Raw genomic sequence first — 27,251 nt, 5'->3', positions numbered from 1 at the left:
GCTGGTCTAGACAGGGCTCGTCCAGCAGGGCAAGAATAGGCAGTTCTATGGGGTGCCGGCCGGGTGTATTGCGGATCTGCAATTTGCGGATCTGCAATACACTACGGACGTATGAATGGACCCTAACAAAGCTACAACCAGCCGTGTACCTCACATGGATGCAGAGATCTCCACTTAAAATTGCTCCAGTTGCTTGGCACCTCAGAGGGTGTGTCCTTTGTGCTGCAGCTGGTGGCAGTTGGAAGGATGGAATTGAACATCTGTGCCCACCTCAGAGAGGTGGACAGAGAAATTAGAAAAAGAGCAAACAGCAGGTGGCACTATACAGATGAATTTCATTGAATAACTTATTGGCTATACAAAGCTTTTAATTACATGCAATTGCAGAAGTATTCTGATCCAAGTGCTGGTTTGAAAATATTTTTAATGGTACAACCCCTTTAAGTTTCAGTCATTGTCTCCAACAGTGACAGCCATGCTAACCCCATACCCAGGATAGCACCAGCATGAGAAAAGCATTTTTCAACCAACTAGGTTACTTGGACTCCTTACTTTACAGACGCAGTTTATCCAGTGTGTAGAGCTTGCATATTCAGGTTCCAAAGTCTACTTTTACACTTGCACTAACGCAATCCAGCAGGCAGTTTCTAGCTGGATACAGCTGTCCACTGCCGGAGCCCATTGACTGTAATGGGAACCAGTGGGGATCCGGATGCTCCTCAGGGTTAAATACCGGGATTCGGCTGGACAAAATCTTTTGGGTGCAGCAATTTGTGTCTGGCTGAATCCTGGTATTTATGCTAGGTTATGGTCGGATTCCCTCCAGATCCCATTACAGTCTAGGGGTCCGGTGGGCACGGGGCACTATCCAGCTCTGCCAGATTGCTTTATCGCAAGTGTGAAACTAGCCATAGAACTGCATTCCAGGTATACATTGTGTGAGTCTGTAATATACAGAATAGGAATATTTTGAATACATATACTGTAATGTCTTATCATGCACTGTGCATCCACAGGTCCTGTACACAGTTATACATGGGACATACTGTATATGTACACATTCGCTTTTGGTCATGTGTTCATGTCTATGCCTTTAGTAAGCCTTCATTAAAAAGCAAGCAAAAATATTGCACACGCGTGTACAGCATGATGGTGTGTGTGTACGGAAGTGGCCATTGTAGTTTGCGTTAGATTTAAGTACTCGGTTTCCAGTTATTGTCACAAAATGCGCAGCTCCGCATTCTCACCCAGACCGTATTTGGTCTTGTGCTCATGGAAAAGTTTTAGCAAAGCTTGTTTGTACATGTTGTGATATTGGTCCACAATCTCTGGGATTGGGTCCTTTATCTGGGGCACAGTGACTGGCTCTCCAACTATGGAAAATGGGAGAAATATAGATGTTATTGAGAATACTCTTATAAAATATGAAATATAATAAACTATGTCACACACAGTGAGATATTCCTAATGTTCTGCAAAAAAAAGGCTATGGACACCTTTGGTGTTTTTGGCTAAAAATAATTTTTATAATTTGGTTTCATTAAAGTTTTTTTTAACTATTTGTCTTCTGCAGCCTGCATACATTCATGTACATTGCAATCTACTCGGTCTTGTTTAGTTTGAAATCCTGCTCCTCTGAAAACAAATCTAAGCTGACATCTTTACAACCAGATGAGGGTTATCAGCTTTATGAGTGTTCAGGAGCGCAGATGTAAAGGCTACAGACTGATCCATTGGAGAGCTTGTCTGATGGATTTCATACTGAACAGGACTGAGCACTCTGCAATGTATGAGAATACATGCAGGCTGCAGAAGACAAACAGATGAAAAATTCTGATGAAACCCAATTACAATATTGATTTTTAGCCACAAACACACACCTTTCATTAAAAAAAGGCCCTGTGTCCATACAAATGTACTATATTGAAAATATGGTTTATATTTTTGTGCTTTTATTTTTCAGCATGTGAAAAATAGCCTGAAAGAGAACTTCAGGGTAGTCAGTTGAATGTATCTGACTGTAGAACTACTTTAATCCACTTATACACATTCTATGGTTTGGGTAAAATGGAAAATCATGGAAGTTTGAGTTGAAAACCTGAAATAAGGAATATTTCTATAACAAAACACAGATTTGGCATCAGAGTTGCTGCTCATTTGTTGGCAGATCGGCCGGCTATTCACACAGGACAGTAGTTGGAACTGAACATTCCTATCAATGTTTGTTTGGATGATCATTGACCCGTTTAGAAGGCCCTTTACCTGGAAAGCAGTTTGCATACAAATCTTTGGCAGCGTTACTAGGTGGGGATGGGTAATTTATACATGTATAATTCAGACACTTTTATTAAATGCATAGAGTGAGCAAGAAAAAAAACTAACTTATGAAAATGTTACTTTGTGTTATTGACTATAGGGTGAAGAGCAAAGTGACTACACAACATCAGCAGAGTAAAGTTTGGTAAGGAATTTCATAACCTCACAATGACGGCAGGTGCAGCTGAATATATAGAACATTTATTCTCATGAACTTCTTAGAACCCCACTCTGACTCACTAGTTGTGTTCCTGGTTCCTGTTTACTATGCTTCTTGGATTACTCCTTCCTCTGACCCCGGCTTGTCTTCGGACCACTGTCTGTCTATCATTTGGTACTATGTTGTCCGTCTGGTTCTGATCTTGGCATGTCTTAGGACCACTCTTTGTTCTTGTTTCATACTGCAAAGGTTGACGATTCCTGACCCATTAACATACAACTCTGGTATTGTGTTTGTCTTTGTTGTTTGTCTGTCTCTGCACTTAAATGGTGTAGAGACCATCGACCAGTTGGGTCTAGCTATCTAGTGCTTGTACTGAAAGTAGGAAGGGAAAGCGGGCTGGGTTCCAGCCTTAGGGCTCACTGTCCTTGTCTGTCCCTACCTACAGTCGTAACACACTGTCTGTAAACAAGGTGATCACATAAAACAATTATTTAAGTGACCTTCCACCTACTTAGAGGCTAATCAATGTGCTGCAAAACAAAAATCACAAGCCTCCCAGACAAAAATTTGTGTGAAAAAGGAAAGTGCTGTGGCGGTCATGGCATTCAATTAAATTCCAGTTTAGAAAATTGACACGTTAAATATCTGGCTCATAGACACTTTTATTGGTACACGAATTGTTAATTAAGAAAACTAAAACTTAAATTTAAGGCAAATAATTGAATGCTTTATCTACAGTTTATTAAACCTATGAGATTAATCTTTTATTTTAATCTCCCTTGATATAAGACACCTTGGCCTAAATATTGTTGCATTGATGAACCCTATTCTGAAAAATTACGTGGTTACATCTTTGCAAAATAAATGAATAACATTGAGAAAATTTATGTTTTCTATAGTGATAAAATTACAAAATTAAAACTTACCCACAGTTGTTATTGGTCTGGAGTAAGGGATGAAACCCTTTGATTTAGGTGATATTAAGCCACGACCATAGAAGAAACATGGCGCAAACCCCCAAAATTTCTGGACCTTGCATTGAGCTGCACGAAGAAAACTCCCCTCTGAGAAATGAACTTGGTCATACAGGTCAGTCTCTCCAAAAGAGAAAGATGGAACCAGGTCAGCCCTATATTGAGACACCAAGACAAGGACAATCATCAGAGGTCTACCAATGATTTGTGCTTCAGACTCAAAATTATATTGTAATTAAATATGATAAGTGAGGAAAATTCATAAGGCAAACTTATTCTAGTTTCACCCCAGTGTTAAAATCACCATATCTGGCATGCTCAGATATTGCCTTTCCCCGTTGGTGCCATTGATTGTAATGGGACCTGGCGAGGAACATCCTGGTGGATGGTTGTAACGCTAGTGTGATGCTCTAACTAGACTAGACTGCTCTTATAATTATGTATCTCTATCACAGAGGTCGAATGCCTAAGGCTAAGTTCATACTTCAGTTGTTTGGACAGTTATCACGAGCCAAAACCAGTGGTCAAGACTACTCGGAGATGAGGTATAATGGAAAGATTTGCACCTGTTCTGTGTTTTTGACCTGAACCTGGTTTTGGCTCACAATAACTGATGGAAATCACTGACCATATAACTGAAGTGTGAACTTCATCTAACTTTACAAAAAAAAACTATTGTGCTATTGTTCAGTACTGACCCATGCTCAAGTGCTAGTCTCACAAATCCTCGTCGTCTACTTAGGATGAGCGTTGTGACTCCAGGTTGACAGGATAATGACTCAGCGGCTCCACCTATCACTATAACAACGGCATTGCCGGGACCTTTCTGGGATAGAGTGTAGCCTAATGATTTTTGATTCACAGGGCACAAACCTAAAAGGAGATAGTAGGGTTAGAAAGGTATGTGGAATGCAGAGACACTTAGACTATGACAACATGTTCATTATTGGGTAAAGATTTTAGACTAGTAAATGTTGTACATTTCAAAAACTATTCATATACAATATCCACAAATCATGTATTAGACATGAAATTAAACGTAGTGGTAGGTTGTGGTGGCTCACTAGCAAGTAGTTAAGGTATGGTGCTACAAGCTCATATAGAGGGAATCACCCCACCCTCTCTTAAAAGGCAAATGTAGTAATAGGAAAATGAGCGAGCACTCATACACTTGGCAGCCAGATTGACATGTGCAGAAAATATTTATTAAATCCCCATAAAATACAAGCAATAAAATTTATAAGAACAATGTAGCAATAATATACAACATTACAATCACATATATTGTGGTAGATATGATCGATACTATATTCAATAAAAATATATTCGATAGAAATATTCGATAAATTGAATGGTAGAAAATTCAATGTTGAAAAATTCTATAGAATATTCGATACCACTCAATAGTGTCGATAAATTCAATAATATATATCACACCAAAAAACTTCAATTATATGCTGTTATTTGGGAAAGAGGGGGTATTATCTTCTAGCGCTCTATCCCATTTGGGAAACTGAATGTCACTGAAAATGTTGTAGGTGTATTCACTGGGAGCGCAATATGTTCATAAAGTGTCCACAGGAATCCTGATAATGTGAAAAGTCTCTTATAGCATATCCTTTTAAGGTCGATATGAGCTTTGAATTGAAGAAAACTTTAAATCGATATTTGGCTTACCGTCTGGCGTCTGCTGTCTCCCTATTGCTTCAATGGAGCTTTAAATATTTGCCGGCTTATTCATTCGCTCCATACAGCAAGCTGGTTTAAATTTCGCGGGAGTTCCAAAGATCGCGGGAGTTGCCACTCTGTTCCGCAATTTCCTTTGGTGCAGCTTTCAACGATAAAAATAGTTAATCCTTTACTGTAGAGATTTTCTTCTGTATGGCCATACAGTATTATCGGAGGCTTTTCAATGCAGGTACATCACTTGTTTCACTATACGCGTTACGGGTAGATTCCACTGAGGAAGGGAGAGTGAATCTACCCGTAACGCGTATGGTGAAACAAGTGATGTACCTGCATTGAAAAGCCTCCGATAATACTGTATGGCCATACAGAAGAAAATTTCTACAGTAAAGGATTAACTATTCTTATCGTTGAAAGCTGCACCAAAGGAAATTGCGGAACAGAGTGGCAACTCCCGCGATCTTTGGAACTCCCGCGAAATTTAAACTAGCTTGCTATATGGAGCGACTGAATAAGCCGGCAAATATTTAAAGCTCCATTGAAGCAATAGGGAGACAGCAGACGCCAGACGGTAAGCCAAATATCGATTTAAAGTTTTCTTCAATTCAAAGCTCATATCGACCTTAAAAGGATATGCTATAAGAGACTTTTCACATTATCAGGATTCCTGTGGACACTTTATGAACATATTGCGCTCCCAGTGAATACACCTACAACATTTTCAGTGACATTCAGTTTCCCAAATTGGGATAGAGCTCTAGAAGATAATACCCCCTCTTTCCCAAATAACAGCATATACTTGAAGTTTTTTGGTGTGATATATATTATTGAATTTATCGACACTATTGAGTGGTATCGAATATTCTATCGAATATTTCAACATTGAATTTTCTACCATTCAATTTATCGAATATTTCTATCGAATATATTTTTATTGAATATAGTATCGATCATATCTACCACAATATATGTGACTGTAATGTTGTATATTATTGCTACATTGTTCTTATAAATTTTATTGCTTGTATTTTATGGGGATTTAATAAATATTTTCTGAACATGTCAATTTGGTTGCCAAGTGTATGAGTGCTCGCTCATTTTCCTATTATGAAATTAAACGTACCCTTTGCCACAATATTTCAATACTTTTTAATGAATCATACATACAGTTTCACACTCGCGTTTTGGGCGGATCCATCATGTATCTGCAAAAACGGATCTGTTACAGTAATACAACCGCATGCATCCGTCATGAACGGATCCGTTTGTATTATCTGTAACATAGCCAAGACGGATCCGTCATGAACTCCACTGAAAGTCAATGGGAGACGGATCCGTTTTCTATTGTGCCAGGTTGTGTCAGAGAAAACAGATCCATCCCCATTGACTTACGTTGTGTGCCAGGACAGATCCGTTTGGCTCAGTTTCGTCAAGCGGACAGCAAAATGCTGCAGGCAGCGTTTTGGTGCCCGCCTCCAGAGCGGATTGGTGACTGATTGGAGGCAAACTGATGCATTCTGAGCGGATCCTTTTCCATTCAGAATGCATTAGGGAAAAACTGATCTGTTTTGGACCTCTTGCGAGAGCCCATGACGGATCTCACAAACGGAAAGCCAAAACGCGAGTGTGAAAGTAGTCTAATTCATCATGAGGAAAATATTTGAGGTCAGTTTTGCATTGGTTTACTTTGTGCCAAATTTATCAAACGGTGTATGTTGTATGTTAAATTTGGCGCATATTTAAACCTAACAGTTTTGTTACTGCCGATTTTTACGCCCCCTTCCAACTGTAGTGAGTTTGCAACTTTTTTGTGACTTTTTAAAAAGATGTTAATTTTTTATTAGTTTTACATTATAAACTAATAGAAAATGAAAGTTTTTTAACATTTTTTTGTAGTTTGTAAAGTATTTGTATTTGTAATCTATAAAGCATCAATATGTTATAATGTAATGCTAATATATGAAAGTAATAATTAGGGATGAGCGAATTGACGAAGTCGATTCGCATAAAAAGTTTGTTCTAATACTGTACGGAGCAGGAGCTTTGGGCAATAACTTCATAAATTAATTTGCACTGTAAAAAAACATTTCCCGAACTCGGGTTCGGTTCCAAGTGGGAAATTGTTTTTTACAGTACAAATTAATTTATGAAGTTATTGCCCAAAGCTCATGCTCCATGCATTATTAGAACAAAGATTCGCTCATCCCTAATTATTACTTTCATATATTAGCATTACATTATGACATGTTGATGCTTTATAGATTACAAATACAAAGACCTTACAACCTACAAAAAAAGGTTAAAAAACTTTAATTTTCTATTAGTTTATAATGGAAAACTAATAAAAAATGAACATCTTTGATTCACTCATCCATAGTAATACTGATAAATTACAATCAACCTACCTCCGCTCATCAGGTATTCCCGTAGTATGGGCAGTCGGAAGTTTCCTGCAAGTGTAGCCAAATGAGGTCGAATTCCAGGGAATTTCTGAGAGAATCCAGTAGATTCTGTTACGAAATTACAAAACGCTCCAATGCACAGAATCCCATGAGGATGTGAACCAATAATGTAATTACGCCCTGGAGGTAGATTGTGTGTCTTCACAAGCTGTGCAGAGGGAACAACAGGATGGAAAATGTTACACTCTCTTATTGGATCCATTAGACTGAGTTTTAAAGTTTCTTTCCCCTCTAGATTTTAGGATATTGCTGTGTTTCAAGCCACTGCACAGCAGGTCAATTTCTGTAAAGGGAATCAACAAGGTAAAAGAGGAGAGAATATTTAAAAGAAGAAAAACTGCTACAAGAGGACATAGTTTTAAATTAGAGGGGCAAAGGTTTAAAAGTAATATCAGGAAGTATTACTTTACTGAGAGAGTAGTGGATGCATGGAATAGCCTTCCTGCAGAAGTGGACTTGGCCACATGGCAACACAACTGCGACCCAGTTCCCAAGTGTTTCTAGGGAAGCTTGATATTTTATACATGTATGGTCAGTGGCTTACTGGAAGCAGTGTTTTTCTGCACCTTATATATGGCTGACAAACAGGATTTCTACAACTTTTACTACTTTGCTATATTTTCTGGTACCTGTAAATACTGTATAATAAATATGAAATAAAGCAGAATTTTACATTGTGGTGCTTTGTGTCTTTGTCGGTGAATACCATCTTGGATTGCATGAAAACTGCAGCTTTGTTGTCTGAGAACTTCAAACTTCAAAAACTTTCTAGTATTCTCGTAAATTGTTAATTCATAAAAAACGCATGATATATGAATTGAATGAATATAAAAAAAACAATACACAAACCTTTATAAATGCAATACCTTCTCAACTGTAGTATAAAAACACAAAGGCTCCCTGCACACGGATGGGGGTTCAAAAGAGAAAATCCGCTTTTTAGTGCAGATTTTTGTGCGTTTTCACACCAGAAACTGCATGCGTTACTTGTTGTTTCTGGTGCAGATTGGATGCGGATTTTCTGCAGATCACACCCTTGCATTGAAAAAGGTGGAATCCACAAAAACGGCACAGGGAGTTGATATGTTGTGGATTTCAAAATATGCACAGAAGGTTAATTTCTGTAAAGGGAATCAACAAGGTAAAAGAGGAGAGAATATTTAAAAGAAGAAAAACTGCTACAAGAAGACATAGTTTTAAATTAGAGGGGCAAAGGTTTAAAAGTAATATCAAGAAGTATTCCTTTACTGAGAGAGTAGTGGATGAATGGAATAGCCTTCCTGCAGAAGTGGTAGCTGCAAATACAGTGAAGGAGTTTAAGCATGCATGGGATAGGCATAAGGCCATCCTTCATATAAGATAGGGCCAGGGGCTATCCATAGTATTCAGATAATTGGGCAGACTAGATGGGCCAAATGGTTCTTATCTGCCGACACATTCTATGTTTCTATGTTTCTATTCTATGTTTCTATGAAAAAGCAAAGTGTACATGAGATTTACAGTATCTGATCTCCTTCACTTTGCTGGTAATGTTTTTCTGCACAAGAATCCATTCTACAAAAAATGGCGTGGTGTTAAAAGGCAGGAAGTGCTCAACCCCATATGTAGTTGTGCATATATATCCAGGTGAGCAGATCCTGCACTTGTGGCTTGTTGCTAATGGCGATCCCCAGCAAAAATGCATACACTGGAGGATGCCCGCAGCAGATCACAAGTACCACAAAAATACATCCTACACAAGACAAATGTGTGGATGTAAATAGCTACAGTATATGAAATAAACATTAATAAAAAAAGGTGCACTACTGTGGATGCAAACAACCGAATCTGACTAAACCCTCAAACTGGTGTTAAAATTGAGAATTTAGCCATATATCCTTATATTAAGGACATATCTGAGCCCGAGCACCACGCCAAGGTATCTCAAGCTACTTGAGATACCTTGGTGCGGTGCTCGGGCTAAGATATGTCCTTAATATAAGGATATATTGGCTAAATTCTCAATTTTAACACCATTTTTAGGGTTTAGTCCAGGGGTGCACAACCTTTTTTGGTCTCGGGGCCGCATTGTCACATTGCTCTATTTCAAGGGGCCGCAAAAAAAAACAAGTTAATCAGCACTTGTTTGCATCAGTCTATTACACAGGCTGATGCAAAGTAAATGGGGAGGAATGATCACTACCACAGTCACTGCTCCCTCATTCAGTTCTGTTGATTATTGGCAGCAAATTCCTGATTACACGGTGAGATATGCACGGTGACAATAATTGTACGTCTTTCATCCTGATAAAACATGCAAATCAGCCGACAAACGAGTGATCGCTTGTTTATCAGCTGATCAGCGGCAGTGGCGTGCCTAGGCTGTTTGGCACCCAGGGCGGGTCCTTTCTCTGGCACCCCCCCTTAATACTTTAATAAAATCGTAACCCCTCACAGTAGTATTGCCCTCATTGTTTTGTACAGATGTGTGCCCCCTAACAGTCATTATGCCAACATTGTGCCCCCTTTATAGTAGTTATGCCCTCATTGTGCCCCTCTCACAGTAGTTATGCCCTCTCTGTGCCACTTTCACAGTAGTAATACCCTATCTATGCCCCTTCACAGTTGTAATGTCCTCTTTGTGCCTCCTTCACAGTAATAATGCCCCTTAATAGTAGTAATGCCCATTGTCCCCTTTCACAGTAATAGTGCCCATTGTGTCCCTTCACAGTAATAATGCCCAATGTGCCCCCTTCACGGTAATAATGCCCTCTGTGTCCCCTCCATAGTAGAAATCCCCATTGTGCCCCCTTAATAGTAGTAATACCCTCTGTGTTAGTAATGCCAATTGTGCCCCCTTCACAGTAATAATGCCCTCTGTGCCCCCTTCATAGTAGTAATGCCCTCTGTGCACTGTGCCCCCTCCATAGTAGAAATGCCCATTGTGTCCCCTTCACATTAGCAATGCCCTCTGTGCCCCCTCCAGAGTAGAAATGCCAATTATGCCCCCTTCACATTAGCAATGACCATTGTGCCCCCTCCAGAGAAGAAATGCCCATTGTGCCCCCTCCAGAGTAGAAATGCCCATTGTGTCCCCTTCACATTAGCAATGCCCTCTGTGCCCCCTCCAGAGTAGAAATACCCATTGTGCCCATCCATAATAGAAATGCCCATTGTGCCCCCTTCACATTAGCAATGACCATTGTGCCCCCTCCAGAGAAGAAATTTCCATTGTGCCCCCTCCAGAGTAGAAATGCCCATTGTGCCCCCTTCACATTAGCAATGCCCATTGTGCACCCTCCAGAGTAGAAATGCCCATTGTGCCCCCTCCATACTCCATAGAATAAATGCCCATTGTGCCCCCTCCAGAGTAGAAATGCCCATTGTGCCCCCTTCACATTAGCAATGCCCATTGTCCACCCTCCAAAGTAAAAATGCCCATTGTGCCCCCTTCACATTAGCAATGACCATTGTGCCCCCTTTAAAAACAAAAAACAAAAAACAAAAAAACAAGCAAACACAGTACCTACTCACCTTGTCCTGGTCCGGAAGCTCACATACCTCTCTTCTCTGCCAGCACAGATCGCTCTGCAGCACTGTGTGGGCAGAGCTTATGCAGATTCCCGGGCTTCAGGCTCCGCCCACACACGCTGGCAGCGCGATCCGTGTCTGCAGGCTGAATGGTGGAGTGGGGAGAAGTCTTCCTACTCTACTATTCAGAGCGCCGCCGGCCTGAAGGAGGGGAAGAGCGCAGAGCAGTGAGTGACAGAACTGCAGCTCCCTGTGCTCCAACAATGAGCGCTTCCATCTGTATTGAGAGCGGCACCCGGGGCGGACTGCCCCCCACGCCTCTCCCTTAGTATGCCACTGCTGCAGAGCGCTCCTTGAGAAGAAGGCAGAAGCGCTGATAAACTGCGCCTGCCTTCTCCTCGGCCCCCCACTCTCACCAATAGCCAGGGACCCGTCCTGCTCCAGACTCCTGCTATAGTACAGGGGCAGGAGCTGTCATCCTTCCCTGTGTGGTGCTCCAGGAAGAAACACAGCTGATCGCATGATCAGCTGTGTTTCTGTCCAGCAGGACGGGGGCCGCAAACCTTGGCTCCGGGGGCCGCATGCGGCCCGCGGGCCGCAAGTTGTGCACCCCTGGTTTAGTCAGATTTGGTTGTTTGCATCCACAGTAGTGCACCTTTCTTATTAATGTTTATTTCACAATAATCCATTCAGAAAAACTGCACATATTTTGACCATGAATCCAATGAAATGGTTTAGTCCATATTGTGCATATGTTGTCCATATAGCTGATAGGATACAGAGGTAGAATGAAGCATGACCACATGTAACTGCTGTCTCCGTATCCTATAAGCTATATGGACAATATAGACTAAAATGTTTAATTGTATTCCTGGTCGCTAAATTGGACTGTTACTTTTATACTGGAGTTGAGAAAGCACTGCATTTATTTCAGTTTGCGCATTGCATTTGTATGGTTATTCAATTTATACAAAAAGACTTGCCTTGACAAGGTATGCCATGTGTATTTCATGAAGATACTGTGGGGGATCCTGACCGCATGTCTAGTGTAGTCACCCCAATGAAAATAATTCCACTGGATTTTTGTGTTTATCTGTCAATTACTTGTTTTTTGGAAATATTACCTGTATAGGAAAATAGTCCCGAAAATAGTTCCAGACAGACCAATTGCGCACCCATTCACTACGTCGACCCCCTATAGAATAGCAGAGAATAGTCACTTCAATAGATTAAGACATGGGGGATATGGAAGGTGGTCTAGTTTAGAAGATGCAATGGTGTCTGGTGTCTTCTGCAGTTACATAGTTTGCTAGCCTTGGACAGCAGTGGTTAAAACCGTTTGGCTGGGCTTACGGACTATTGGACACACACAGAAAATCCTATTAATTAAAGGGGTTTATTGCAACTTTAATACTGATGACTAGAGATGAGCGAACTTCTGTTTTAAGTTCGGCGTCTAAAGTTCGGCTTCCGGTTAGCGGAGGATCCCGATATGGATTCCGAATTCGGTTGTGGTCCGTGGTAGCGGAATCAATAATGGCCATTATTGATTCCGCTACCACGGACCACAACGGAATTCGGAATACATATCGGGATCCTCCGCTAACCGGAAGCCGAACTTTAGACGCCGAACTTAAAACAGAAGTTCGCTCATCTCTACTGATGACCTCTCCTTAGGATATCAATATCAGATCATCAGTGGTCAGGCTCCAGGTGACCCCTGCGAATCAGATGTGTACAGGAGCTGCGGTGTGCCAAAACCAGGCACAGCTCCGAACACTGTGTAGTGGTCTGGTTGCTGCAACTCTCTCACATTCACTACCTAGCCGCGACAATAGCCGCGTGGCCACCGTTTCCGGATGTGGACCCCATACCTCCCAACTTTTGAAAATCGCAAAGAGGGACAATATATGCCGACATGCATCATAACAATTTTTTCATACTAGGCCACGCCTCTAACTCCGCCCAAAGCATAGTTACTGACACCGTCACAACTGCAGCAGCTGGGGTTCCGGTTAGGACAGTGTAAGGTCCTTTATTTTTTTGTGGAGACAAATTTTTTTTTTCTTGTACTTCAATATCCATTTAAATATTAGCACATAAATCAGATTATAGATATTTTAAGGTAGAAATTGCACAAAATAATGAAGTTATGGTCTAATATACAGGTAGAAACCATACAGACACTTTAGTAAGGAGCAATTTAGTAAATTTATTAATGCACATTTATGCATTAATTCCCCAGGTCAAAAATAGGGACATTTAAGGATCAAAGAGGGACAGAGGGACTGTGCCTCCAAAAGAGGGACACTTGGGAGGCATGGGACCCATTCACTTGAATGGGTGTGCGATCCGCAAGATTCAGTCCACACAGCAAAAAAAATAGAACACGTGGAGGCACAGACCAAAATCCCAAAGAAGCGCTCAGTACTGCTTCCGTGGGCTTCCGCTCTGTGTCTCCGCTCCGCATCACCCTATGTCTTGCGGATTGCGCAACCCATTCAAGTGATACGGACACACACGGCCGGTACCCTGATATTGCGGGCTGCAATACAGGCACGGGCCGCACACATTCTTGTGCATGAGCCCTTATTGTCACATGAAGTTACTGGACAGGATTTTCCCAAAAGTGATGGCATATCACTAGACTGGGAGCATTGCTCTGCAGAAGACCTCCCAACAGGACCTCTGTCCCTTGGTTTTCAGGTTCAGTGGAGGTCCAGAGGTTTAGACCCCCCACTGAGCATACTGTCATAGCATATCCTAGCAATATGACATCCCATCATCAAAATACTCCTGCAAATGCAAAGAAAATATTGCAAGATGTGTATAGGGTCTGAAGACACATTCCATCCAAATGGCCATATGTCACCTAAAAAGATTTGTTCTTTTAATCTTTTAGCACAATGTCATATGCTTTACCTGTTTCTGGTGTTTCCCAATCGAATAAGACCCAGCTGAGGTACACAGCAGATATTGGCCAGAAATGTGTGAAGAATAGAAAAATAAAAACCACAAGAGACATGAATCCTGGTGGGAGATAACATAGCACATTGTTTTATATTAGTTTATATATCCAAATTTCTCAGCTGCAGTCATACAGTACAATAATAAGTCATGTATCTCAGATTTCCCCTTAGTGACCACCAATACGCCTTTTTACTGACGTAAACAAAGGGGGATTAAGTTAAACAGCTGCCTTTAATCAATGATTATATGTACCCAAAATGGTGCCTTAAAAACTATAACTTGTTCTGCAAAAAATAAGCCCTCATGCAGGTACATTGATGAAAAAACAAAAAGTTATAGCTCTTGGAATGCAATCTTTTTTTACAAAAAATGTGTGGTCACTAAGGGGTTAAAGTGGGGGATTACTATTTGTGGGCTTAGTAATGAAATGTAAGTCATTATGTTTGGGCAATGCTTAAAGGGAACCTGTCGTGTGGCTATTTGATTATAATCTAACTAATTATATACAATCATTAACTACTAAATAGTGCCTTAGATGTATTCACTTACTGGTGTGACAGATGGTTACCTCATAATATACACACAAAGATGCCACATGCCGCATGCTAATGAGCTGATTTGAGTCCAGCGTGATGTCATTGAGTCCAGCGTATATTTAATCCAGAGATATAGCCACTCCCCTGCCCACCTGCTGCTGATTCATATGGAAACAAACTGTCATTCAGCAGCAGGTGGGCGGGGAGAGTCAGGAGCTCATGAATATTCATGACTCATCATTATCAGCTGGAGCTTTCCAATACAAGATGTTGGCAGATTGACTGGGTCAATTAAAGAAAGTGACCCAGCATTGTGCTGGGTCAGAGTCAATCACTTATTTATGTTGCCCTTAGTTAGGACACCATAAAACTGGTGACAGGTTCCCTTTAGCTGTTACATATTTTCTTCATTGGGTGCTGCTTTGCCCCAATAGACATCTGTATTCCTGGGGTTATACCTTTGATGTCAGTAAAGCTTAAAGGGTTTTTCTAGGATTTTACTCTATTGTCTCCTACTACTGGAAACCGCTGCACTACCAGACACATCCTCACACGCATGGACCTCGCTCTGTCAGGTCCTGCAGGGAAGGGGCTGTCATGATCTAGTCAGCTTCTGTCTCTTCCTTCTGCTGATGGGTGGGAGTACCGGATAGGCCTTCAGTGTAAACCCTGGCCTTTAATAATTGTTTCATGAAAATCTAAGCAACTAATACAATTATAATTTATACAATTATTACACAACTATAACTTGACTAGACTACAGATCCACATTTCAGCCTAGAAAGTTGTATCATCTTTTTTTGTTGTTGTTATACAAGGAACACAGGTTCACAAAAGCTGCCAGTGTGACCACAGACATAGCCATGATGCCATCAGCACAGCGGTCTCCTCTATGGAGCAGATGGGTCTCTATCTATCTATCTATCTATCTATCTATCTATCTATCTATCTATCTATCTATCTATCTATCTATCTATCTACCTGTCTCTCTGTCACAACACTAAGTGAAGATGGTGTTAACCCACTGAGGTGCTAAGGATTTGGCATTGGGCTAAGCCAGTGATTATGAATAGTTTACACTAATATCCCCACGAGGAGGTATCAGTTTTCCTACAGGAATTCCCAGGACACTTCCCCCTGGCGTAGTATCTGTTAGCAAGATGTGTATAGGGTCTGAAGACACAAATACAGGCAACAGCAGGCAGGCAACAATTGTGGTCAGGTAGGCAGAGGTCAGGGCAGGTGAAGTACTTTTGCTGTAGTGTTCAGGCAGAGGTCAGGGCAGGTGAAGTACTTTTGCTGTAGTGTTCAGGCAGAGGTCAGGGCAGGTGGAGTACTTTTGCTGTAGTGTTCAGGCAGAGGTCAGGGCAGGTGAAGTACTTTTGCTGTAGTGTTCAGGCAGAGGTCAGGGCAGGTGAAGTACTTTTGCTGTAGTGTTCAGGCAGAGGTCAGGGCAGGTGAAGTACTTTTGCTGTAGTGTTCAGGCAGAGGTCAGGGCAGGTGAAGTACTTTTGCTGTAGTGTTCAGGCAGAGGTCAGGGCAGGTGGAGTACTTTTGCTGTAGTGTTCAAGCAGAGGTCAGGGCAGGTGAAGTACTTTTGCTGTAGTGTTTAGGCAGAGGTCAGGGCAGGTGGAGTACTTTTGCTGTAGTGTTCAGGCAGAGGTCAGGGCAGGTGAAGTACTTTTGCTGTAGTGTTCAGGCAGAGGTCAGGGCAGGTGAAGTACTTTTGCTGTAGTGTTCAGGCAGAGGTCAGGGCAGGTGAAGTACTTTTGCTGTAGTGTTCAGGCAGAGGTCAGGGCAGGTGGAGTACTTTTGCTGTAGTGTTCAGGCAGAGGTCAGGGCAGGTGAAGTACTTTTGCTGTAGTGTTCAGGCAGAGGTCAGGGCAGGTGGAGTACTTTTGCTGTAGTGTTCAAGCAGAGGTCAGGGCAGGTGAAGTACTTTTGCTGTAGTGTTCAGGCAGAGGTCAGGGCAGGTGGAGTACTTTTGCTGTAGTGTTCAAGCAGAGGTCAGGGCAGGTGAAGTACTTTTGCTGTAGTGTTCAGGCAGAGGTCAGGGCAGGTGGAGTACTTTTGCTGTAGTGTTCAGGCAGAGGTCAGGGCAGGTGAAGTACTTTTACTGTAGTGTTCAGGCAGAGGTCAGGGCAGGTGAAGTACTTTTGCTGTAGTGTTCAGGCAGAGGTCAGGGCAGGTGGAGTACTTTTGCTGTAGTGTTCAGGCAGAGGTCAGGGCAGGTGGAGTACTTTTGCTGTAGTGTTCAGGCAGAGGTCAGGGCAGGTGAAGTACTTTTGCTGTAGTGTTCAGGCAGAGGTCAGGGCAGGTGAAGTACTTTTGCTGTAGTGTTCAGGCAGAGGTCAGGGCAGGTGAAGTACTTTTGCTGTAGTGTTCAGGCAGAGGTCAGGGCAGGTGAAGTACTTTTGCTGTAGTGTTCAGGCAGCGGTCAGGGCAGGTGGAGTACTTTTGCTGTAGTGTTCAGGCAGAGGTCAGGGCAGGTCAAGTACTTTTGCTGTAGTGTTCAGGCAGAGGTCAGGGCAGGTGAAGTACTTTTGCTGTAGTGTTCAGGCAGAGGTCAGGGCAGGTCAAGTACTTTTGCTGTAGTGTTCAGGCAGAGGTCAGGGCAGGTGAAGTACTTTTGCTGTAGTGTTCAGGCAGAGGTCAGGGCAGGTGGAGTACTTTTGCTGTAGTGTTCAGGCAGAGGTCAGGGCAGTTGGAGTACTTTTGCTGTAGTGTTCAGGCAGAGGTCAGGGCAGGTGGAGTACTTTTGCTGTAGTGTTCAGGCAGAGGTCAGGGCAGGTGGAGTACTTTTGCTGTAGTGTTCAGGCAGAAGTTCAGGGCAGGTGGTTAACAATAGATTTGGACACAAACAAGTCGATTCAGTATCAGACTAGCTGTAACAGAAGAACAGCTCGGCACATTATGGTATACAAAAGAAACCTATCCCCTGGGCAGTGGAGGAAGTCCCAAGAGAAGCTTGTGATCTTTGGGGATTAGCTGAAATGCAGATGAATTGGTGCATGCTGGCATGGCCCTTTAAGAAGCCAGCATTGGCATACATGGAGAATGTCTGGTAAAGGACATAGCACAAGTGAGAATGTCAGGAGGGAAACACCATTCAGTGAGTAAATGCAGTGTTACATTAAGCCTCATTCACACCTCAGTGTTTGATCAGTGATTTCTATCAGTGGATTTTGAGCCAAAACTAGATTTGGCTCTAAACACAGAACAGGAGTAGATCTTTCTCTAATACCTGATGTCTGTGGAGGCTCCAATCCTGGTTTTGGTTCACAATCATTGATGGAAAATACTGACCAAAACACTGGCGTGTGAATGAGGCTTTATCTTGGTTATACAGTATATCTGCCCCATAATCGGTCGCTTATGGCTAAAGCAAGGATCTGATGGGTAAATGCACAGCAGAAGTGGCAAGGGATCCTATTAAAAAACAGGGCGCTGATGTACAGTATATGTCTAGTGTACAGTATGAGTCTGTGTTTATTCCTTCGTACAGATATCACAGGGACTCTACCACTAGGATATGTTTAAGTGAATGGGCTGAACTGCGATACCAAGCACAGCTGCTATACAATGTATGGCACTGTGCTTGATAAGCTGCGAGAAGGCCACGGCCCTCACAGGAGCGCCACTACCTTCTCAAACAGCTGATCGCCGGGGGTCCGGGGTGTCAGAAGCCCACCAATCACATACTGATGATCTGTCCAGAGGATAGGACATTAGTTAAAAAGAGTTGGAAAAACTCTTTAAGGCCTCAAAAGGCCTTGGCAAAGATTGTGTACATGCCATAGACCAGGCATGCTCACCCTGCAGCCCTCCAGCTGTTGCAAAACTACAACTCCCATCATTCCCGGATCAGCCTACAGAAAGGCATGGTGGGAGTTGCAGTTTTACAACAGCTGGAGGGCCGCAGGTTGAGTGTCCCTGCCATAGACCATTCCCTCCATTACCATGCTTTGAATAAAGGAATACATTGGTCAGTGAGTGCAACAACATGTCCTCGGTGTGAATAAAGATTCCTAGAATTGTGATACACAAGTCAAATAACCAGTTATGGTAGAATAAAGCTTTTTGCTATTCTACTCAAAATTCCGTACTGTGACATAACTTACCCATCAATAAAAAGGAGAATATCCATTGAATGATAGAGAACAGTTGCATGCATGTTCGGAGCTGCTCCTGGAGTGACGCAGCAGCGGCGGATATAGAATGCAGTGCAGAGCGCAGTGTAAGTCTGCTCCCTAAAACACATCAAGGTTTGGAGAACACATTTAATAGAACAATGTTGTATAATGAAATGGCTTGTCCATGTGTTTAATACTGATGAATCAACCTGAGAATCGATCAGTATGTGATCAGTGGAGGTCCAGCTCCTGGCACCCCCACGATCAGCTGTTTAAAAAGGTTGCAGCACCCACTGAGGGACATTTTTCAAGGCATTTATGCCACTATTGTAGCGTAAATAATTTTGTAGCCACAAATGATGGCGCATGTGATATATGTGCACCATAATTTGTGACTTTTAAAGATTCTCGATTCTGTGTTAGGCAAATTGCCGTCTGCAATGCACGAACACTGACCGTGGGGCAGCCGCAGAGGATCACGGACCCATTCACTTTAATGGGTCCGGGATCCGCCTGTTCCACAAAAAGATAGGACATGTTCTATCTTTTTGAGGAATGGAAGTACGGGACGAAACCCCACAGAAGCACTCCGCAGTGCTTCCGTAGGGTTCCGTTCTGTGCTTCCGTTCCGCACCATTCCGCATCTCCAGAATTGCGGACACATTCAAGTGAATGGGTCCGCATCCGTGATGCGGAATGCCCACGGAACTTGCCCGTGTATTTCGGATCCGCAAATGCGGTCAGCAATTTTGCCACGGAGAGCACACATTCGTGTGAAAGAGGCTTTATGAAAATGGGAAGGTGCTTAGTGGGAGGGGTGGGGCAGAAAGTGGTGTGAGTTATAGCTGAAGTCTACGCCAACCTGTATCTGGCATAGACTTCAGTATCTGGAGCACGGCAGGGCAGAAATGCGTTTAATTTATTAAGAGGCCTCTTAATAAAGCGACTTTCCCATTAGCGTTTGAGAGCTCTGGCAGGCTGTTTCGGCAGGGAACAACCTACTGGAGCTCTCTGGATCCGCCATTGCCGGAAGCTACCTGAATGCCCACTGGCCCCATTTACTATAGCGGTTTTAGTCAGGCCGATTCTGGGCATATTTGCTGGGTTGTGGCCAGATTATGGTTAATGGGGCCGGCGGGCATTCAGGTAGCTTCAGGCAACGCCAGATCCAGAGAGGGAACAGCCTGTCGGAGCTTTCAAATGCTATTGTGAAACTAGCCTAAGGCACATCTCATGCTAGTGCAGGGAGCTCAAGACTGGTCTATGGGTGCACTAGTTTTGATAAATGTTCCTCACTGCCTCCTCGTAGCTTACCAAACATGGCGCCGTCCATTGGATAGTGGCTGTGTTTGGTATGCCATCTCATTCACTTCAATTGGACTGAGCTGCTCCTAGACCATGTGACCTATAAACATGATGTCACTAGGCGACTATGATGAAAAGGCGGCTCCGCTCATTGGAACGTCATAGCCTCTTCAGACAGCTGATAGGATGGGTCATCAGTATAAGGCATGCACACAAACGTATTTTGTTTCCGTGTCCGTTCCGTTTTTTTTGCGGGTAGGATGCAGACCCATTCATTTTAATGGGTCTGCAAAAAATGCGGACAGCACACCGTGTGTTGTCCGCATCAGTATGTCCGTTCCGTAGCCCCACAGAAAAATAGAACATGTCCTATTCTTGTCCGTTTTGCAGACAAGGATAGGCATTTTTACAATGGATCCTCAAAAAAATTGCATACGGATGTCATCTGTTTTTACTGTATTTTTTGCCCTATAAGACGCACTTTCCCCCCCCCAAAAAAAAGTGGGGGGGAAATAGCAGTGCGTCTTATGGGGCGAATGCTGCAATTTACAATGATACACGGCCGTCGTGATGCCGCACAGCGCGGTCGGCGGGTGTATCAACTGAGAGGGAGGAGGGGCTGGGGGTTGGCATCTGGATTAGGAATGACAGCGGGGACCGGTGCAGTCCCTGTATTCTATTGCATCGGCCCAGCTCATTGTTGTATAATCTTATCTAAACTGTAGGCATTGTTAAAATATAATAATCATGTGTAATCCATCTGTATTACTTACAACTAAGTTCCGTAGCAGAGAGGAGGGAGGAGGGAGGCCAGGAGGGCGGGCGGTGCGTCACTCACTACGTCATGCGTCTGCGCCGCCCACTTTATGAATGAAGCAGGCGGCACAGGCGCGTGACATAGTGAGTGACGTGCCGCCCCCGCCCGCCCTCCCGGCCTGCCTCCTCCCTCCTCTCTGCTACGGAACTTAATGTTGTAAGTAATACAGATGGATTACACATGATTATTATATCTTAAAAATGCCTACAGGTTAGATAAGATTATACAACAGTGAGCGGGGCCGGTGCATTAGTATACAGGGACTGCACTGGTCCCCGCATGTGTTCCGGAATTTTGGCCGGAGATAAAACCGTAGCATGCTGCGGTATTATCTCCGTCCTGAAAAGTCAAAATGACTGAACTGAAGACATCCTGATGCATCCTGAACGGATTACTCTCCATTCAGAATGCATGGGGATAAAACTGATCAGTTCTTTTCCGGTTTAGAGCCCCTAGGGCGGAACTCAATGCCGGAAAAGAATAACGCTAGTGTGAAAGTAGCCTTATATATGTTTTTTATGGAAACTACTGAAAGAAAACAAGTGACACACTGCTATCAGGGTGTCTGTCAGTACTCACTGCATGGTGCCCTCAGAGAAGCACGACCCTGGTGCCTGATTCCCGTTAAAAAAAAGTGCAGGCATTACTTTCTTAAGACATTTTTTTACTATAAAATGAGCTTTGACCTGAGCTCAGATCATGAGATTACGATCCTAAATGTTTTTCTAGGATACCATCCATGATATATCATCCATTATTATAAGAAGCAGCATGATGGGGCTATTGCAGTAATATTCATTGTATGCCTTACCTCGCAGATCTCTGGAATACGCAGCTATAATTGTTTTCATGGCTCTGAATGTTCAAGCTTCCTTTTCGTTGTCACTTTTGGTGAATTCTTGGTCTATTGGTGGGAGACTTCATCCATGTGCCCGAAGAGAGACAAAGACTGTACAGGGGGTGATTCACGGCTGATCTGAACCCATCCAGAGCTACATCATATCTGAATGAAATTCAGGGGCTGCAAGTTAATAGTTATTGTAAGCACCTGTAATGTCACCCTGCGCATTGTACAATGGAACATTCCACAAACTGATGAAACTTCACTGTCCTTGCTCCAGGGTTAATGGGACGATGTCCAAAACAAACTGAAGTCCTTATCAGTATATGTCCCAGGGGATGCGCAATGGGAGGGGGACAAGTGGCCTCCTCTCAATCTTCAAATCTGCAAATTCGTAAAATATGCAAAAATGGAAATTGCAATATACTAGAAATCAATGGAGCTGTGTAAACTAATACATACAATCTGATCTGTATTAGAAAGTTTTAGCAGTTGAAAATCATCAGCCTCTTCCCGTAGCACTTGCTTTCTAAGAAAATGGAAATCAACACGACAACCTGGCACCAATTGAAACCTGAAATGCAGTATGTTAGTGGAAAGAGTAATCGATATGTTTTTATTACAAATATTTATTTCTGCTTTTTAAAAGTTTAAATACCTTTAAAGAGTGACCAATCTAATTCACAATGGCTTTCAGTCCCAGACTGAAAATCTGTCCTATCAGATTCCCTGTGCGCCACCAGTCCCATCCCTGTAATCTGTATCATTTACTTTACTTAAAGGGGTTGTCTCACTTCAGTAAAAGGCATTTATCATGTAGAGAAAGTTAATACAAGGCACTAATGTATTGTGATTGTCCATATTACCTCCTTTTTCATGGGACAACACTGAAGATATGACACTATGATACAATATAACGTAGTCAGTGTACAGCTTGTATAACAGTGTAAATTTGGTGTGCCCTCAACATACCCAAGCACACAGTCATTAAAGGGGTTATCCCACTTTGCGTTTTTATACTTACCGGCTGCCACCGCGCGTTCACTTCCTGGATTCTGGCTGGGGGCGGGCTTCATCTTGATTGAAGTCTTCTCCCGGCCGGGCCGCACGCTGGACTGAACGCGCACGCTGCCGCGCATGCGCAATGTGACTTATTTCTGGCCAGTATAGTACAGAGCCGGCGTGCGCGTTCGCAGCTCTGTACTATTCTGGCCGGGAAGAAGTCACCGTTGCGCATGCGTGGCAGCGTGCGCGTTCAGGACAGCGAGTGACCCGGCCGGGAGAAAAGAAGAAGTCTTCTGGGCAAGCGCGACCATCGGGATTTTGCGGAAGAGCGGTGGTCGTAACCAGGGGAGACCGAGTCACAACAATAAGGTAAGTGGGGATGAATTTTCTCCTAATCGGTGGGAATTTGTTAATAAAGTATATTTACAAAAATGATCACTGTCAAATCATTAACAGATTTAACAGTGATCATTATGATGGGATAACCCCTTTAATGTCTATGGGTACTTTCACACTTGCGGCAGGACGAATCCGACAGGCTGTTCACCCTGTCGGATCCGTCCTTCCGCTATTTCACCGTGCCGTTGGACCGTCGCTCCGTCCCTATTGACTATAATGGGGACAGGGCGGAGCTCCGGCGCAGTACGGCAGTTCGCGGTGGGAGGCCGCCGGACTAAAAAGTCGGACATGCAGTACTTTTAGTCCGGCGGTCTTTTGCCGTGCACTGCTGTGCTGCGCCGGAGCTCCGCCCCTGTCCCCATTATAGTCAATGGGGACGGAGCGGCAGTCCGGCAGCACGGTAAAATAGCGGAAGGATGGATCCGACAGGGTGAACAGACTGTCGGATCCGTCCTTCCACAAGTGTGAAAGTAGCCTAAACCGCTGACAACAAAAGTGAGTACACCCCTAAGTGAAAATGGCCAAATTGTGCCCAGATAGCCATTTTCAATCCCATGTGTCATGTGACTCATTAGTGTTATAAGGTCTCAGGTGTGAATGAGGAGCAATCTCACACTCTCATACTGGTCACTGGAAGTTTAACATGGCACCTCATGGCAAAGAACTCTCTGAAGATCGGAGCTCTACAAAAAGATGGACTAGGCCAGGGATGGCCAACCTGAGGCTCTCCAGCTGTTGCAAAACTACAACTCCCAGCATGCCCAGACTACCTACAGGTCTCAGCCTACAGGAGGGCATAGTGGGAGTTGTAGTTTTACAACAGCTGGAGAGCTGCAGGTTGGCCATGCCTGGCCTAGACTATAAGAAGATTGCCAACACCCTGAGACTGAGCTGCAGCATGGTGATTAAGACTACACAGTGGTTTAACAAGAATGGTCCCATTCAGAACAGGCCTCGCCATGGTCGACCAAAAAAGTTAAGTGCACATGCTCAGCATGATATCCAGAGGTTTTCTTTTCAAAATAGACGTATGAGTGCTGCCAGCATTGCTGCAGAGGTTAAAGTGGTGCTGGGGGGGGGGGGGGGGTCAGTCTGTCAGTGCTCAAACCATATGCCGCACACTACATCAAATTGGTCTGCATGGCTGTCGTCCCAGAAGGAAGCCTCTCATAAAGATGATGCACAAGAAGACAAGCAAACTAAGGACATGGATTACTAGAAACATGTTCTGTGGTCTGATGAGACCAAGATAAACTTGGTTCAGATGGTGTCAAGTGTATTTGGCGGCCACCAGATGAGGACTATCAAGTGTGTCTTGCCTGCAGTCATACATGGTGGTGGGAGTGTCATTGTTTGGGGCTGCATGAGTGCTGCCGGCTGTGGGCGCTACAGTTCATTGATAGAACCATGAATGCCAACATGTACTGTAACATACCGAAGCAGAGCATGATCCCCTCGCTTCGGAAACGGCTGCAGGGCAGTATTCCAACATGATAACCCCACACACACATCCAGGATGACCACTGCCTTGCTAAAGAAACTGAGAGTAAAGGTACTGGACTGGCTAAGCATGTCTGTAGACCTAAACCCTATTGATCATCTTTGGGGCATCCTCAAACGCAAGGAGGAGGAGCGTAAAGTCTCTAACATCCACCAGGTCCGTCATGTCGTCATGGAGGAGTGGAAGAGGATTCCAGTGGCAACCTGTGAAGCTCTAGTGAACTCCATGCCCAAGAGAGTTAAGGCAGTGCTGGAAAGTAATGGTGGCCACACAAAATAGACACTTTGGGCACAATTTGGCCATTTTACTTAGGGGTGTACTCACTTTTGTTGGCAGAGGTTTAGACATTAATGGCTGTGTTGAGTTATTTTGAGGGCACCCCATATTTATACTGTTATACAAGCTGTACACTGCCTACTTTACATTGTATCAAAGTGTCATATCTTCAGTGTTGTCCCATGAAAAGATATAATACAATATTTACAAAAATGTGAGGGGTGAACTTACTTTTGAGAGATACTGTACATGCGAGACTCCTTACTACTCTGACTTGGAAAGTCTTATGGGACCAATTTGCATTGATTCTGTCAGATTAGGATAGGAGCCGTCAGCAGGACTAGATAGTGTATCCTCTGTCTCTGAACTTCTCTATCTGATATGCGTCTCAATGTTTATGGCCAAGAAAATTTAAGTGTTCAGAGAGTCACATGGTGAAAATTGGTCCATGGCCCCTTTAACCTGATCAGTGAGATGCAAATGATACCGACAACAGAGGGTGAACTTATTCCAGAAACTAGCAAGTTTTCCTCTACTGTTCTGTGTATACTATTTTATGGGCTGCATGGTTTATTGTATGGAAAAGTGGGATCTCTAGGCTTGGGACTAAATTCCCAATACTAGAGGCCCCCTTGCAAGAAAGTTTTAAAGGGGTTGTCCCACGAAAACTATTCTACAATTTTCAAACCAGCACCTGGATCTGAATACTTTTGTAATTCCATGTGATTAAAAATTTTGAATAGCCACTGAGTTATTCAATAAAATGTATCTGTATAGCGCCACCTGTTGTTTGTTTTTTTCTTCTTTGTCCTGCTCACTGAGATGGCCGTACATGCTCAGTTTAATCCTTCATCTGCCTCCTGAGCTGTGATAGGGAGAGCATGGACACGCCCCCTGAGCAGCAGCAGAAAAGACACTCCCTTTGGGCTGCCAGCTTGATATAAATCTAGCAGAGCAATGAATGGGAAGATCTCTGGATCCATGTGAGGTACAGGGCTGGTTCTAGGTTCGTTAGAAAGACATTGGCATGTACTATACGGTGTCCGATTTTCTTTTTTTTTTCAATTAGTCAATGGAGAACCCCTTTAATAAACCCTACTCTTTGAATCTCTGGCCCTGAGGATCTGTTTCTTCATGAAAAATAAAGTTATAACTTTCACAGAAAGTGAAAGCAATCTTCAAAAGATAAGTAAATTAATATGAGGTTCAGGGGGATCAAGAGTGGCAGCAGCATTTCCCTGAATGTGTAGTTAACTAGGAAAGGACACTATGTATTGCGGAACTTAAAGGGGTTCTCCGGGAATCAAGAAAATGAAAATACTTAAATATTACTTCATTATAAATATATTATCAAATATCTTTCATTAGTTATAATGGCTCGTTTTGTCCAGGGAGCAATCATTAGGAAAAATAAAATGGCCTCCATCCTACTAGTGCACACAAAACCTGTACTAATTACACAGGAGGACAAGTTAAAGAGCTGTGCCATCTTCATCTCTTACTTGTCAGGGATTATGATCCTGAATACAGTTTAACCCCTTAAGGACACAGCCTTTTTACACCTTAGGACCAGGCCATTTTTTGAAAATCTGACCAGAGTCCCTTTAAGTGCTGATAACTTTAAAACGGTTTGACTTATCCAGGCCGTTCTGAGATTGTTTTTTCGTCACATATTGTACTTCATGACACTGGTAAAATGGAGTCAAAAAAAAAATTTTTTTTGCACCAAAAAATACCTAATTTAACAAAAATTTGAAAAAAATTAGCAAATTTCAAAGTTTCAGTTTCTCTACTTCTGTAATACATAGTAATACCCCCAAAAATTGTGATGACTTTACATTCCCCATATGTCTACTTCATGTTTGAATTGTTTTGGGAATGATATTTTATTTTTTGGGGATGTTATAAGGCTTAGAAGTTTAGAAGCAAATCTTGAAATTTTTCCGAAATTTACAAAAACTCAATTTCTAGGGACCAGTTCAGGTCTCAAGTCACTTTGCGAGGCTTACATTATAGAAACCACCCAAAAATGACCCCATCTAAGAAACTACACCCCTCAAGGTATTCAAAACTGATTTTGCATACGTTGTTAACCCTTTAGGTGTTGCACAAGAGTTATTGGCAAATAGGGAGGAAATTTGAGAATTTCATTTTTTTGTCTAATTTTTCATTTTAACCCATTTTTTCCACTAACAAACCAAGGGTTAACAGCCAAACAAGACTGTATCTTTATTGCCCTGACTCTGCCATTTACAGAAACACCCAATATGTGGCCGTAAACTACTGTACGGCCACACAGCGGGGCGTAGAGTGAAAGGTGCGCCGTTTGGTTTTTGGAAGGCTGATTTTTATAGACT

General features: G+C 42.9%; 1 protein-coding gene across 1 annotated transcript; it reads right to left on the bottom strand.

Annotated features, from left to right (window-relative positions):
* Positions 1-406: 406 nt before the first annotated feature.
* On the bottom strand, positions 407-21,821 carry LOC120977260 (diacylglycerol O-acyltransferase 2-like). Its single transcript, XM_040405110.1, has 8 exons — positions 21,684-21,821; positions 18,739-18,867; positions 14,034-14,141; positions 12,236-12,306; positions 7,545-7,749; positions 4,152-4,326; positions 3,406-3,608; positions 407-1,373 (listed from the first exon to the last, which is right to left on the bottom strand). The coding sequence occupies exons 1-8, from the start codon at positions 21,721-21,723 to the stop codon at positions 1,219-1,221; spliced, it is 1,086 nt and encodes a 361-aa protein (XP_040261044.1). The 5' UTR covers positions 21,724-21,821; the 3' UTR covers positions 407-1,218.
* Positions 21,822-27,251: the final 5,430 nt, after the last annotated feature.

Source organism: Bufo bufo, chromosome 8, assembly GCF_905171765.1.
Source record: "Bufo bufo chromosome 8, aBufBuf1.1, whole genome shotgun sequence".
Classification (NCBI taxonomy): domain Eukaryota; kingdom Metazoa; phylum Chordata; class Amphibia; order Anura; family Bufonidae; genus Bufo; species Bufo bufo.
Note: the sequence above shows the minus strand (reverse complement) of the source record. Positions and strands in the feature narration are given on the sequence as shown.